The 16,294-nt window shown below is 43.9% G+C and overlaps 1 protein-coding gene across 18 annotated transcripts in view; it reads left to right on the forward strand.

The window, feature by feature from the left end:
* Nucleotides 1-16,294, forward strand: part of TENM2 (teneurin transmembrane protein 2) — a 1,151,751-nt gene that overhangs the window by 958,273 nt on the left and 177,184 nt on the right. For all 18 annotated transcript variants that reach the window (XM_086711354.1, XM_086710697.1, XM_086710377.1 and 15 more), the window contains 2 exons: nt 8,290-8,485; nt 15,320-15,421. In XM_086711354.1, the coding sequence (XP_086567480.1) occupies nt 8,290-8,485; nt 15,320-15,421 (298 nt within the window). The remainder of the gene's footprint in view (nt 1-8,289; nt 8,486-15,319; nt 15,422-16,294) is intronic.

The raw sequence follows: 16,294 nt of genomic DNA on the forward strand, positions 1-16,294 counted from the left end.
AAAAAAAAAAAAAAGAAATTTGGTCACATCTTCCCTTAGTTTTCTTTTTCCTTTGGATTTGGGAGTGTGAGGAGGGAGTGTCAGGAAGGGGCTGGGTTGTGGCTTAGGGGGTCCCCCACATCTTGCTGTTCTACCCTCCCTTCCCTGTACCTCTCTGTAGCTCCCTCTCTTTCCAGTAACCAAACAGATTCTGCCTTCATCCTTTCAGGAAGGTCCTACCCACACCCATGTTCCCTGGTTTCTTACTTTCTACACTAAGCAGTTTGTTCAAAGGCTGTTTTACCCAATGATATTAGTACAATTGTTTCATCTCGTTACATGTGGGCTGGTACCCCCTAAACCATAGGCACCCCAATTTGTCTTAACATAGCTGCTCGTGAGAGGGAAGAGATACTCTGAGCCAAAGAAATGAGATTCAGAAAATGAAACGCATTGTTTGTGCCAAATATATTTCTGTTTATACTGCTACTTCTCCTGCTAGAAGCTCTGTGGGCTTCTTTGGGAGTCTCATTATGTCACCACATACCTTCCTACCCTTGACCCATTGCAGACTTTCTCCTTCCCAGGAACAAGAGAATATAACACTTTGACCTCCCTCTAGCCGAACAAGCCTGGCCAACACCAGGTACTGGCTGCCTGTCTGCTTCATGGAGCAGCCTGTAATGCAGTGGGTTAAGGGAATGCCCTCTGAGCAGTCTGCCTGGGTGTAGACATAAACTCCACCACTTACCAACTCTTGAGCTAGTTAAGTAACCTCCCTGTGCCTCAGTTTCCTCATGTGCAAGGTGAGGAGTAATGATTCGTATTCAGTAGGGCTACTGTAAGCATCAAATAAGGTAGTACATTTGAATCACTTAGAACAGTGCCTGGCCTCATTAAATGTTCCCTTATGGTGTCATCTGAACAGTTAGCAAATAAAAATACAAGAAAACTGCAGAATGTTGACTAAAATTTCCTAAAACCTTTCCTGCAGACATTACATCTTCTCAGTGGTCCTATCACCAAAACTCCACTGCATTGGTATAGACTTCACTCCCACACCGTTTCCTTTGAGACTAAATGTTTGTCATTGAATCACACAAGACCTTTACCGAGTAACAACCATGTGCCAGGCACTGCTCTAGGCACTGGGGATGCTCTGGTGAGTCAAACAGACAAGTCTCCCACTCTTCAGAGGCTTGTATCCAAGAAGAACGAGATGGACTATAAATTAAAAGATAATGAGTTGTGGTTTTTCAAAGAGAGATGCATCTTTGCTGAGGATAGAAAGAAGTGGTGGTAGAGGCATTTGGGATGGGGGTTGGGGGCCCCCGAGCTGAAGTTGCTGTGCTGAGGCAGAGGGCTGACAAGCAGGCAGGTGTGAGATCAGGAGGAAGAGTAGGCCAGGCAGAGGGAACAGCTCCTGCCAAGCGCCCTGAGTCTGGGATGAGTTTGGCATGTTCCAGACACAGAGAACAGTATGGCTGGACTAGAGGGACAAAGAAGTTGGGAGGTAGGCAAAGGGAGGTTATAGACCAGGGATGGCCGACACCCAGCAAAGCCATCCCTACCTTTTCTGACACCCTTTATCTCCCTTTATCATCTACTCCAGTGGGGCATCCCCGTCCTCAACCTGCTTGCAAGTCTGGCCCTAGCACTGCTGGGCTCTGCCTTCCAGTCCCTTCTCTGATCAGCAGCATCTTTAGCAGACTTACACAGCAGGCCTGCGACCAGATACGCTGGAAGTCAAGTTCTTGGAAAACTTGAAGTGACCTCCCGTAGTTGTTAAGACCCATGCAAATCCAAGTTCAGGTCTGTGCTTGGCCACCAGCTACTGTCAGTGGCACTGGGTATGTTACTTTACTCCTGTCACAGCCATTACTCTCTCCTGAGAAGTGGGGATACAAATAAGGTTTCTGGGAGGATGAAATGAGATAACATATGTCAGCACTTGCCATCATGCCTGGCACATAGCAAGTGCCCAGATGATAGATCTTATTTTTGATGGTTACTTTTCCTACTGCTGCAGGAAGACATGTGATAGAAGAATCAGGGATTCCACCCACGTAGGTGCGCCCTCCCGTACTCTGTGCTTGGATCCTCTCTATCTTTAGTCTGCTTGATCCTTACCTGTGGAGTATTGCACAGAGCATTGTTATGGTCAGCAAATCCAGGTGCTGTGTCCCTGCAAAATCTAGGGGTTCTTTCTCATAGAAGGTGGACGAGCGGCCCCAGCAGTGCATACATCTGGGCCTAGCGGCATCTGGTTCAGTGACTTGGACACTGGAAGTGGGAAGTGCAATGGCATCCTAACCAAGACGGGCAGGGCCACGCAAAGGGAAGCCAGCCCCCACTGGAGCAGGGCCCTGCTGCTGTCATCCTTCCACACTCCCCTCAGCACTCAGCCTCTTTGAAGGAGAGAAAGGAACTTGTGCTGAGCTTGAATGAGGAATCAGCCGGTCACACTTTGCCACAGACCTGGCTGGAGGCAGGAGATGAACAGGCCCTTGTGAGTGACCCACTGCTACCTCTCGTCCCTGGATGCGACCAGAGACCCTGTGGTAATGTGGCTTCAAGCAGCCCTCACTCACACACGCTGCTTCCCTGCCATCCTACCAACTGCTGAGCATGCCCTGCCATCTGAGGTAGAATCAACATCAGATGTTGAGAGGCCAGGGACGCTGCCAGCACGGAGCAAGGGAGGCCGTCCGTGGGAAATGTCAACATTTATTGCTTTTCCCGTCCACATCGACCCTCAGCAAGCAGACATTCCAAATGGCAGTGAAGTTATTTTCCCCCTACTCAGGGTCCTGGACCCAGTAATAACATCTTCCTGAAGGGCAATGAGTCTGTCTTTAACCTTGCCCTCCTTGGCAGGTGCGTATCGGTGTGGCTTCCAGAAGCATCTTTTGGCGGCACTCCCTGCCTATGGATGCTCTCCCTTCTGGGAGAGTGACAGGCCCTGCTCGATGGTCCTGCCTCCTTTTCTCTCTCCTGCAGCTCCTCCTGCAAACTCACTAAGTTATCTTAATTACCATTCCTCCTTGGTCTCTGCCAAGAAGTAGGGGAGATTTATAATTGGATCAGTCAAATATTTGCTGTGGTTTATTTTTTTGCCTCTCCAGCGCTCGTAAAAGTTGCATTTTCATGCCACTTTTGGTATGACTGATGACTCAAAGGCATAGCCCTCACGTTGAATGCCAACATAGGTTATTTTTCAAAGGCCAAGGAAAAATAGAGAACTTGGGGGTGGTGGGGGTGTTTATTTGGGCTGTTGCGCTATCACCCTCTGGGTGGCTTTATTGCCAAGTCGAGAGAGACAAGCTGCCTTGGGAGACAGGCTTCCTCCCACAGCCAGCCCATGCACACGTACACCCCCTACCGGGATTTGGTCATGTGCCTCCTAATCTCTTCCAGGGCTTCTGCAAATCTATTAGATAGAATGTGCTATAAAGCAACCTCTTAGTCAACCAAGCACAGCATGATCTCCTGAGCATCCCTATATCCAGGACTGATCGTGATGAGGTCTTGGAACAGAGGAGACAGATGTCCCTGGTACCAAGCCTAAGTTATCAATCCACAGTGCTGGGTCATGAAAAAGAGACTCTGGCCAGCTCCTGTGCCTTTGGAAAATGGCCTCCTTCTAGTGTCAGCCAGGCTGCCAAGCAAGCTGGCCAGCCTGCAGTCTAGGAATCCGAGAGAGCAGAGGCTCTCCTAGACTAGATGGCCTCCCTGCAAACCAGCTTCTCACTGAGCTCCTGCATTCCCCACCCTAGAAGGCAGTCTCTGCATTTGGTTGCATTGATCCACTTTGTGCTACCAGCCTTCAACCTTCCCAAAGTTACAGGAATGATAAATGGTGCTCTGTGATGCTGCTTAGTGCCTGTTCACCTGTGAGTAGGGTAACTATGTATTCCAGACTGGAGCACTTTCTGTAGTGAAAGGAGGAACAAGAAGTGTCAATTAGGACACTCCTGGGCAAACTGGGGTAAACAGACACCCCACACAAAATAGGTTGGGGCTTGACTCCATGGCAAATATGCAGGAACCCACCATGACCTTGGGGAGTAACAGGGAACAAAGAGAAGCATGACGTCAAGATAGGTTCTGCTGAAGTAACAATGAAGCCTCAACAACTCATTGGCTTGGTGTAATAAGTGTTTATTGCTTGCTCATGCCGTGACTTCAGCCTTCCTCCAAGGGCTCATGCTCAGATCCAGGCCATTCCTGGCATGTGGCTCCACCATCCTGGGCTGTAAAGGTGCTCTGGCACCCTCCAGAGGCAGATAGGGGTGAAGAGAGAGCAAGTAGGAGGTTGCACAGGATGTTTTATGGCAGGGTCTGGAAGTGGAGCTCATCCCACAGCTTATATTCCATTGACTGGAAAACCACCATGTGCTCCCCACCAGGCAGCAAGAAGGCTGAAAAAGAGTGAGAGCCCCGATGTAGACAATGATCAGCAATCACTACCACGGTGGGCACTAAGAAACAGTGTCAAAGTGGGAAGGGAAGACAAGAGAAGGAACAAGGGAGGTCCTGAGAAGGAAAGCAGGCATTGTACAACACCCCGCTGACATTTGGGAACGGGATGTCATCATGGCCTCCTACAGTCAACTCTCAAATCTTGATCTATGGGAATGTGCAACCACCACAACGTCCCATTGCATGCATGTCCTGCATGGCCAGGTGGTCCGCAACTCAGCCGTGCTGTCTGTAACTCTATCCTGTCCTCTTTCTTGCAATACAGTGCATTAGGGTGTGCAAGTGATTATTATTAGAGACAAAACCTTGAATACATTCCAATTTTGTTGCTTTTCAGTGGAATTCATTTACAAATTTAGTATTTTATTAATTTGGTATTTAATATTTACTGATCAGACTCTGCTTGAGATCAGTGAGATGGGGCAGTGAACTATGATAATGATAACTGAAGCCTTGGGGCATGTGTACCATGCACAAAGTACTGTTCTAAGCGCTTGACATGAATTGGTTCACTTAATCCTTACAACGATGTTCTGATATAGACACAATTATTTTCCCCATTTTAAAGATAAGGAGACTGAGGCACAGAGAATTTAAATAGCTTGTGTGAGTGTCATGGCAAGTAAGTGGCAGTGCTAGGATTCTAACCCTAGGTAGTCTAGCTCAGAAGTCCTCTTAACCTCTCCAGCAGACAGGAAAACCCCTCCCCCTCCCACCTTCCTGGGGTTTACATTCTCCTGAGTAGACTGACAATAAACATAAAAATAAGCTGTATGATTGTAGAGTGTGAGGACTGCTTTGAAAAAAGCAAAGCACAATAGAGGGTACAGGATTGAAGCACATCAGGCATTGTATTGTATCACATCCACATGTCCCACTACCCTGTTTGACAGCCCCTGGCTTGCAGATTCTTCCTTAAATGAAAACTGCCCTCCATGCTTCTTTGGAGTGACTCAGAGGAGCCAGCCAAATAGATGCCTTCTCTCTCCTCTGACACATACCTTTTCCCAGAGTAATCTGATTGGTTGGACAGCTAGAACCGCTGCTGGTCCTAACCCATTTCAGTGCTCTTGGCCAGCCAGCCAGCCAGTTCAGCAAGAGATGACTAATGTCCAAATTAATCGTGAGCAATGGCCCCCCACACAAGTAATCACCTTCCCCAAACTTTTCCTCATGGGGGTGATATCGTGGGCCCCAAATGAAGTATATCCTTCTCACCTCAGCACCAAGGAAGTTACACTCATTACTCTGGCTGACAGCAATTTGTAGACATGGGTCTGGGTAGTTGGACATTTACGAGGTTGCTAAGGAACAAATGCTTTGGTTGCAGAGATCTCCGAAAGAAGCATTGGTTTGTTGTATCACCTCAAATCATTTATTTTATCCCATAAAGACAGGTGTGACCAATGGGATACGGGGTAGAGAAAAGCTAAATACAAATACTTGTTTTCTCAGAGATGGGGAAATTTTCACTTCCTAAGCAATGACCATCTCCAGCCCCCAGATGGAAAAACTGGAACCAGGTACTTCTCTGATCATTCTAATTTGCCATTAAGTTTCTCATAGTCATGAGGTACTTAGTAAAATTGTTACTCCTTCAAGATGCTGCCCTAAGCATTATGTCATGTCATCCATAAAACATGCCCAAAGTTGAGTATTATTATTCCCTAATGTGCAAACCAGGAAGAGTCTAAAAGCAGATTGATCAACTTTAAACAATAGCAAAAGGCAGTCAGAATTCAAACTCAGGTTTGTCCGATGGTAAAGTCTTTGTGCTTAGAATTACAAACTCTTTTGTTTTCAATGATAATGTTTCAGTTGGGAAAAACTGGCAATCCTAATGATGGGGAAGTCACATTAATAGATTCCTGAAGTTTAATTCTATGAACTTCATGAAAGAGGTTATAGTAAATGTCTGTAACCTATAAAATCCTTTTTATGGAGGGGAAGTGGTGAGAGAAAGCTTAATCCCACAGTGGTGGTTTTTATCTGCTAGGGACCTACACTTTTGAATGTTCTCTGGAAGTCACAGAGCAACTGACTTTTCCGTGCTGTGATTTTGAAGAGTTCACAAGATTAGACCATTTCTACAGGGGTCTTATCGATTTTCTTGTCAAGTAAGAGACATTAGTGTCCTCTCTTCCTTTTCCTTCATCCTCTCTGTCCAGCCCATGGTCGAACAGTGTCCCTTCTTTCTTAAAAACTTTCCTCCAAAGTTGTCTCTTCTTCTCATTGACTGTCCTAATCAAGACCCTTGTCACGTCATATTTGGATTTCTGCAATAATTTCCCAACTGACCTGGTTCTTTTCATCCTCCCCTCTAGAACATTTCGTATCCTGCCTGCAAATGAATTCCTCAAAACATTCCTTCCATTGCATCAGTCACTGCTCAGGTATCATCAGTGGCTCCAACTTGCCCACCAGAGTATTTCACCATTCTCTAGGACAGGGATTTCTTGGGTTACATTTGCTCCCCATTCCCCTCATCTTGGTAGCCTTCACTGACTACTTTATCTCTCATTGATCCCTTCTAATTATGAGCCCAGTTTCCACTGAAACAGTATAATATTTAATTGCTGGTTTATCTGAGAGATCTAAGTCTAAATTTTTACTTGGTCACTTAGTGGCTGTGTGATTTTGACAAGTTGTTTGATTTCTCTGAGCCTCAGTTTTCTTATCTGTAAAATAAGATACAAATAGTACTTATCTTTAGGATTTTTGCAAGAATTGAATGAAATGATGACAGTGATGATGATGATGATGATGATGATGATGATAGCTGGCTAGCTAACATGTATTTTGTGTTTGCTCTCCTCCAGGCACTGTTCTAAATATTATTCTTCACAACAACCTATAACATAGGTACTATTATTTTCAATTTTGTAAATAGGGAAACTGAGGCACAGATGGGTGAAGTTAATGCCTGATTCTGGCTACACAGATAGTCTGGCTACACAACTATCATTCTTTTTTTTTTTTTAATTAAAATATATTTTCCATACAATGTTACATTAGTTTCAGGTATACAATATAGTGAACACAACCCTCATTCTTAACTAATCTTCTATTCCACCTTCCCTTGGTAAATGATCAGTAAGTTGTAGTCAGTAACATAGGTCTATACTTCCTTATCTGAAATTCTTGGGGAGCCAAATGATTTTTGGAATCCAGAATTTGGAGAATTATAAAAAAGTTATACTTGGCACATACTAGATATTATATAACCTAGTAGTGATTGGACCAATTCTCTCTCTCTCTCTCTCTCTCTCTCTCTCTCTCTCTCTCTCTCTCTCACACACACACACACACACACACACACACACACAAAGAATGATCAAAGTTTGGGCTTTAAAGCTTTTTGGATTTCAAACTGCAGAAAAGGGATTGTAGCCTTATAGAAATAAAATTATTGGGGCGCCTGGGTGGCGCAGTTGGTTAAGCGTCCGACTTCAGCCAGGTCACGATCTCGCGGTCCGTGAGTTCGAGCCCCGCGTCGGGCTCTGGGCTGATGGCTCAGAGCCTGGAGCCTGTTTCTGATTCTGTGTCTCCCTCTCTCTCTGCTCCTCCCCCGTTCATGCTCTGTCTCTCTCTGTCCCAAAAATAAATAAACGTTGAAAAAAAAAATTAAAATTATTAGCAATGATTACAAGCATAATAAATGGTGGCTTATTATTACAACTTCTGTGACTCTTCTTTTACTGGATGAGCTCATAGTAAAATGTGCTCAAACATTCCTCAGTTAACTAATGGGCTGGGAGGGGAAGGTACTAGTCATGAGACCAGATCTTTAACCTCTTTCATACATGGCACTCTCTCTTCTTACCCTAGTATGACTTCATGGAACGTCTGGATGGGAAGGAGAAGTGGAGTGTGGTTGAGTCACCCAGGGAACGCCGGAGCATACAGACCCTCGTTCAAAATGAAGCCGTGTTTGTACAGTACCTGGATGTGGGCCTGTGGCACTTGGCCTTCTACAATGATGGCAAAGACAAAGAGATGGTTTCCTTCAACACTGTTGTCTTAGGTAGGTGTGGGGTCTCTGAGGTGATATGCCACAAGGGGAAGAACGGAAATGTTCTGGGTTTCTCTGTAGAAGGCACATCTTCCAATGTAGTTTCTACTGTATGAGAAACCAAACCAGAATCCCTTAGTTAGACCTCATAGTATCTTTCACCTAAAACTAGCCCTGATTAAAATGGGAAGACTGACTACAGGATCCAGTTGTGGTAAATAGCTTGAATCAGACAGACTGGCTCAAGTCCTGGCCACACAACCTACACAAATTGTTAGACTTTTCCAAGTTTCAGTTTCCTCATGGTAAGATAGAACTAGGACCCATGCCATAGGGGTCTTGTGAGAATCAAATAACATAAAGTCTATAAATCTCTAAACATGCACTGGAGCCAATAAATACAGAGCATTCACGTCAGCTCAGAATTTCTCTTAAAAATCCAGGAAAGCCCAAAATAAAAAGTTTTAAAAAGCCATAAAAATAAATCAAGAAAAGGATATAGACATAAGGAAAAAAATCATATCTTCATTCCCACGTAGGTAAATCTCAAAATGCTTTAATTAAGCACTTGTCACTTTTGGCATGTTTTAGCCCTGTTTTTTTGGTTTTTTTTTTGTTTGTTTGTTTTTTTGCTTTTTTTTTTTGTTTGTTTTTTTTAGCTTTCACAGGAGAAGCTATGGTTTTATTCAAAATTTCCTCTTATATGTGCTTATAAACCCCTGAAAGGGCCATTAGTTTGAGAAGATTTTACAAAGTTTTCTAAAGCAAACCTGAAGGATTTTAACAATTAAATAAGACACAGATATTTTCATTATATCTATTTTGTCATCAGGTTTTTATTCTGACGAAGATAACGGATCCTGAGTAGAACATTTGTGAATTGGGGCAGTGTTAGACGCATTTCACAGAGGAATACACTGAGGCTCAGAAAACTGAGTCTCTCCAGGTCCCAGGATGTAGACATGGTAGAAATGGCATGGCCTTCTGGGCCTTTCTGCATGTTGTCTCCAACGTGTTTAGTTGGGCATGCTGAGGTTCACTGGAGAAGCCTCGATAAGGTAGTGTCATAAGGAAAGACCTGGTAATGGAGGATTAAATCCCAGCTTTTCTTTCCTACCTCCTAACTGGGAAAGTCACTTACCTCCCAAAGCCTCAGTTTCATTTGTGAAAATGTAATAACTGTGTCGTTGAAGGGAAGGATGATGTGACTTTACATATGGACCGTGTCTACAATGGAGCTAGTAGTCACTGAATGAGAGCTGATGGTTTTCTAGGAGCCCATCTTATACAGCTGTTTTTTTTCTAGTGACTGCATTTTCAGAACTTCTCTATTGGCCACATGGATTTCTCTGAGGGGTTCCTTGATTCTTGAAAGATCGATGTAAGCCAACCTAGAATGCAGGTGGCAGTTTGTTATCCATAGCCACAACTTCCAAATTGTATAAAATCAGGATTCGGTATTGACCATAGCATCATAGCTAAACCTTATTCCCTCTGCTAAGGAAAAATTGGTCCTATCAGGACTAGCCAAATGGTCTAAAGCAGGGGTTGACACACTGTAGCCCATGGACTGAGTCTGGCCCACTGCCTGCTTTTATAAATAAAGTTTTTCTGGAGCACAGCCATGTTCATCTGTTGACATATTGTCTCTGGCAGCTAAAACAACAGCGTTGAGTAGTTGCAACAGAGACAGTTTGGCCAACAAAACCTAAATATTTACTTTCTGTCCCTTTACAGAAAATGTTTGCCAACCCCTGCTCTAAACTAATGTTATAAACTTTGTATCATGGAAGCCACTGGAAAACGTCTTCCTCAGTGACAGAAAATTTCCAGCATCAGATTACATACCAATGGGGGATAGAGAGAAGCAAAAAGTTTGATAAAAACCAGCTCACGAGAGGAAAAAAGTAATTTGAGTTGTTGAGATTAAAAGAAATCTTGGGGCACCCGGGTGGCTCAGTCGGTTGAGCGTCCACCTTTGGCTCGGGTCATGATCTCATGGTTTGTGAGTTCAAGCCCTGTGTCGTGCTCTGTGCTGACAGCTCAGAGCCTGGAGCCTGCTCCAGATTCTGTGTCTCCCTCTCTCTCTGCACCCCCACGCCCACTGCTAGTTTTGTGTGTCTCTCTCTCAAAAAATAAATAAGCATTAATTTTTTTTAAGCAATCTTAAGTTTAAGAACATAATGAGAGGGATGCCTGGGTGGCTCAGTTGGTTGAACATCCAACTTTGGCTCAGGTTCATGATCTCATGGTTCATGAGTTTGAACCCCGCATCGGGCTCTGAGCTGACAGTGTGGAGCCTGCTTGCAATTCTCTCTCACTCTCTGTCTCTCTCTGCCTCTCCCCACTCTCTCACAGAAGAAAAAAGAGAGAACATAAGAAATTACATATTTTTGTCACCTTATATTTATACTAAGGTTTAGTACAAACATAAAACCACGTGCCATAAACAGCAGCTGGCTTAGTTGGTGTCTACAAGGACTCAGTGAAATGGCTAATAACGAAAACAAGTACACATTTATGGAATGCTGACAATGCGCTCACCTCTGGATCAGGCCCTCTGGGAGTACTAGGCCAGTCAACCCATAGAGTAGTCATGTGAGGTAGGTACCTCCAGTATTCTATCTTCTAGTGGAGAAGCCACCACTGAGAAAAGTTAAACAACTTGCCCAAGGTCATATACCCTAATCCAGGGTGGAGTCAGCATCCAAACATTCCAGAGCCTGTGCTCTTAACCAGTGGATTGCTTTGGATTCCAGCCACATAAGTCCCTTTCCCACTGCACAGCAAATTTTCTGGGGGCCAGATTATCTAGTAATGGCTTCTGCCTTCCCTCTCCTTTATCCATATAGACACAGACGTTGTGGTAGTGAGATGCCCTTCCCCCAGGCCATTACCCTCATTCCCCTGTCAGAGATGAGAATAGCAGTTCTCACCAGAGGATTTCTCTTGTCTGGACTGTAGCTCAAACAGAAAGTCAAAGGTAATCGGCCTAATAATTGGGCAGACATCTTGATAGAGCAATGATAGTAATTGGCCTGAAATGCAGGGAAAAGAATAGTGTTTTATTTGGTTCAGAGGTTTTCCCACACATACCTATTATCAGAACGTTCTCCGTCAAGAGCAGCCAGGAGCGCCGAAAGCCCCTGCGATATGAAACAGAAGGAAAAATGTTAGACGGGTGTCAACCAGCGATCACACTAAATATACCTTTGACTCAGGGAAGTCTTTTGATGTGTTTTGGAAAGAAGCAGCTGCTTTCAGAAATGAGTTTCATCTCAGGGGACAACAGAGTGGTATACTCAAAGTGCGGTGCAGATTTACTAGAGGCCACCCTCTGCCTATGTAAAAACCCCATTTCCTGGGCGTCCTCTCAGCACCTGCCATTGTTCCTCAAGAAAACTTAAACCAGGCTGACAGAAAGGAAAACTGATAATATCACAACAGTACTATTTAATCCGGTGTTGCAAAAAGGGGACTGAAAGTGTGGGCTCCTTTTATATTTCAACAGCACCACGTGATTGTTTTTTCTCTCCAAAACTGTAGAAATGCTGAGAAAATGCAATGAAAAGTACTCATCATTACAGCTTTTGCTTATATTGGATTCTCCTACCCTCCTACACACACACACACACATGCGTGCACACACTTTGACAACTGTTTACCAAGGACCTGCTGTGTACATTGAGAATACCTCAATGAATGATTCACATCTGGTCTGTTCCTCATGGAGCCTGGTGAGAGAAGACACACACATGAAAGGGTGATTGTGGGAATTACAGGAACACAGAAATGGATATAAAAACCTCCTTGATTGAGAGAAGGTGGGGAAGGAAGATATCCAGGAGCTAGGTATTTTGTAAACTGACATTAAGGATAAATACCTCAGCTAAAGAGCAAGAGAGTTCCTCCAGCGCAGCAAAGAGCTCCGTCCTTTTGCATGAGACTCTGGTGGCAAAGAGCTCCCTCGACCTCTGCTGCCTTATCTCTAAAGTTGGTAGCTTTGGAAACAGGGTGCTTTGAGCTCAGCAGTGTCAGCGTTTGTTTTTTTTTAATGTTTATTTACTTTTGAGAGAGAGAGAGAAAGCACAAGCAGGCAAGGGACAGAGAGAGAGGGAGACACAGAATCTGAGGGCTCCACGCTCTGAGCTGTCAGCACACAATCCAACATGGGGCTTGAACCCAAGAACTATGAGATCATGACCTGAGCCACAGTCAGAGGCTCAACCGACTGAGCCACCCAGGTTCCCCTCAGCAGTGTCAGTTTGTACCAAACCATTCCCTGACCTGGATGCTGGTCGAGGGAGAAGCAATCTCTACCTGACTATAGGGGTGACTTCTTAAAATGCAAAGTGGACAATGTTATTTCTATGTTGAAAACTGCTTGTTCCCATGGGTCACAGAAAAGAATCCAACTATCTGCATGACCTACAGGGCCCCATATGATCTGACCCCCTGCCTGGACTTCTCCAAACTCATTTCATGGCACTCCCTTCCTTTTTGTTACCCTCCAGCCACATTGGATCAGTTCTGCTATTTTCCATCTCAGGGCCTCAGTAGCTATTCCTACTATATGAAATACTTTGTAACTAGCTCTTCACTTGCCTATCCCAGCTCACCCTTAAATATCACCTGCATGGAATGGAGAGGCCCTTTCTGGCCTTCCTCCCTGAGTATCTTCCTCCTGCTACTCCCTATCGAAGTATCCTATTCTATTCAAAGTACTTATCACAACTTTTACTTGTTTTATTTGTTGATATATTGGGGGGGGGGGGTGACCTGTATTCTCCATGACAGTGAAAGTTATATGAGGGCAGGGACCTTCCCTGTCTTATTTACCCTTGTATTCACCAATGCCTTTTACAGTACCTCTCATAGAATAGGTGTTTAGTTAATAAAGTGAACCATACTTCAAGAATATGACAGGTCTAAGAGCTCACCCTAATTGTAAGCTAACATGTTAGCTTGCCACAATTTCATAGATATTATCAAAAGGCATGAAACTCCTGGGTCAGAGACAAGAGCCTTTATCACTCAGAACAATGCAATATCCAGATATTATTATGTGTGCTGGTCCTCCAAGCCCCAGTTCCCACAGGGCTACATGAACAGGGTTCCATGATACCCGCACATGCGACAGGTTGCATCACAGAAAAGAAATCTTGAGTTTATTACACCTGAGTCTCTCAGAATGGGCAGTGAGCCTGCCTGTTCTTTGCTCTAGAGGGAAATATTATCTTTATTATACTGGACAGTAAGTAAACCTGCCCTTTGCTCTGGAGAAAGACACTATATCTGTCTTCCGACGTGGTTCACTGTGCAGACAACCTTGAAAAGATAGTCCAAAACTAAGGCAGTGTGTCAGTTCACAAGACCTTCAGAAACACATATGGAGGATTAGAGACATGGAGAATTGTCTCCCCAAACCATGTGAAATTGCTGATTTTTGACCTGCAGAAGTGGCTATTTCATGACTCAACCTAAAGCTTCTTGAATGAATGCGTGTATGATGAATAAATGGAAATCAGTAGCCACTTGGATGTTTCTCAGCCCACCCACGGAGCCAACCTCAAGGAGTTTTAACCTGAAGCATTAATTGATAAACATTCAAGAAATTGGCTTCATGGAGTCTGTAGTCTTTTACCTGATTTCATAAAAGCAAATACACTCATTGAGTTCTCCTCAGAGTGCCAGAAACCAACTACAGCTTGGTTCTGGAAGAAGAGGGCTAGGAAGGGAAACACTAGAAAGAAAGCAGTATGCACAATTTTGCTTTTCAGTCCAGAGTGGGAGTAACTGGAAAATTTGGTTTAAAGGAAAAGCCTTCTTTACCACTCTCAGGTTACTCCATTAGGAATGGTCTTACTTGATAGTCTTTCATGCAACATCCACTGGGTCAGTGACCCTGACTCCCCAAGGGTTGGGTAAAGGTCACATTCTGGCCATGATGGCTTGTGTTTTTCATCATCTTAGTAATTTGGCACCTGAAAGTCTAAGTGTTTATTTTAATTTAAGGCAAAAAAAAATGAGGTTGATAATAATAATAATTTTAAGAGTATGTCTTCGTCTGTGTAGACCTAAGTTAACATGAAAAAGTTCCAAAATGATCCCTTTGAAGTTATGACTTAAGAGTATGCATAGATAGAAAAGTAAATCATGAAATAAGATGGCTATGCTGGTTAGAACAAATGGGAACTAATTGATTTTCATGAAAAATAAGATCTGCAAAAGGTAGGCATAAAAGGACTTTCATATGACCTAAAACCTACTACTTAATGGATCCAAAACAGTGCCTAAATTGGTCAGTCTTACACATTTGGATTTTTCTTTCCTTAAAGCAAGGAATTTTTTTACTCTGCAAACCTGAGATCAGGAACCACCACTGTCATTTGGAGACTCCTCCCCGTTATCTGAGGCTAAAAGCTGATATCCCACATGTCATACCAAATCTCAGATTGATAGCCTGAAAGGGCAGGGGGCAGGTAGGGGGCACAGGGAGGGAAGGGGACAACATTCATGATGTTTTAAACTTGTCAACATTCAGACATGGGAAATTTCAGGTTTTAAATCCAAATATGTCATTTCTTTTGCAAAAGCAGATGTTGCAGCAATACTAACCCTGCATTCCTGCCTGGGTGTTAGTCAGATAGAGAGCAGTGGTTACTTCCATGCATTGTCCACATTGCCCTCATCCCTTTAATTTCCCATTCCCTTCACTCACTCACGCTCGCTACCGGTCCCCTGTGGGCACTTGAGGACACTACCACTGGTCTTCAAAACTGATTACCAAATTGCTTCATCAGCAAGCAGAGGAAAGGGTAGTTGCTAAGTTTCTCTCTTTTTCAGATTCAGTGCAAGACTGTCCACGTAACTGCCACGGGAATGGCGAATGTGTGTCCGGGCTGTGTCACTGCTTCCCAGGATTTCTAGGAGCAGACTGTGCTAAAGGTACTTACCACTCCTTCCCTGCTATGGTTGGATAACAAGACATAGACTTCTTTGAGGGGGCGAGGGGGTACCAAAGAAGCCCACACGCCCTCCAGAATTCCACTGGGACAACTTGTAAGCCCATGCATGCTAGAAGACCTAACCCTTTAGCAAGGAGCAGGTTTTAATATATGACAATTGGCCAATTTACCTAGAAGAGCAGGGAGGTTATCCTTGGCATCGAGGTGTGCTGAGAAGAAAGATTTGCTAAAAATTAGATGGTTGGATTTCCTGTAAAAGCAAAAGTGAATTACCATCACTCCTTTCTTATAATCATTAACTTCTATGTAATGGAAGATTAAGCATCTCAGGGTTAGTAAATTTCATTCATTCTGGCCAGCTACACTCTTAATCTAGGAAGCGCTATTTATCTTGGTGGAATCGGTTTTAAATTGTATTATTAATTTATCTACACTCCTTTGCACAGAATTGCTGGGGCCCTGGGATTCTTGGGGGAAAGGTAATATAAGAGAAAATGACTCTCACAAAACCAGGGGACTTAGGGGCTGCATACCTAGCTTGCAAAAGACCTTGAGCATAACCTTCAAGTGTCTCTGTCAAAGGCAAGCGTAAGAGAAAGCAGAGCTTCTCGCCCTTTTCAGATATGTTGTGCGCACTCACACACACATGTATATATTCTAGGTAAATTAACCTTTTACAAAACTACACTTATCTTCACTCCATGCTTCTTTTCTGTTTCATCTTCTAAAAACACCAGTTAAAACCCACTACACTGATTGGGGCATCTTGATGGCACAGCATCCAACTCTTGATTTCAGCTCAGGTCATGATCTCACACTTTGTGGGATCAAGCCCCACACTGTTAGTGTGCAA

This window comes from Puma concolor, chromosome A1, assembly GCF_028749965.1.
Source record: "Puma concolor isolate L17-30 chromosome A1, mPumCon1.1.hap2, whole genome shotgun sequence".
NCBI lineage: Eukaryota > Metazoa > Chordata > Mammalia > Carnivora > Felidae > Puma > Puma concolor.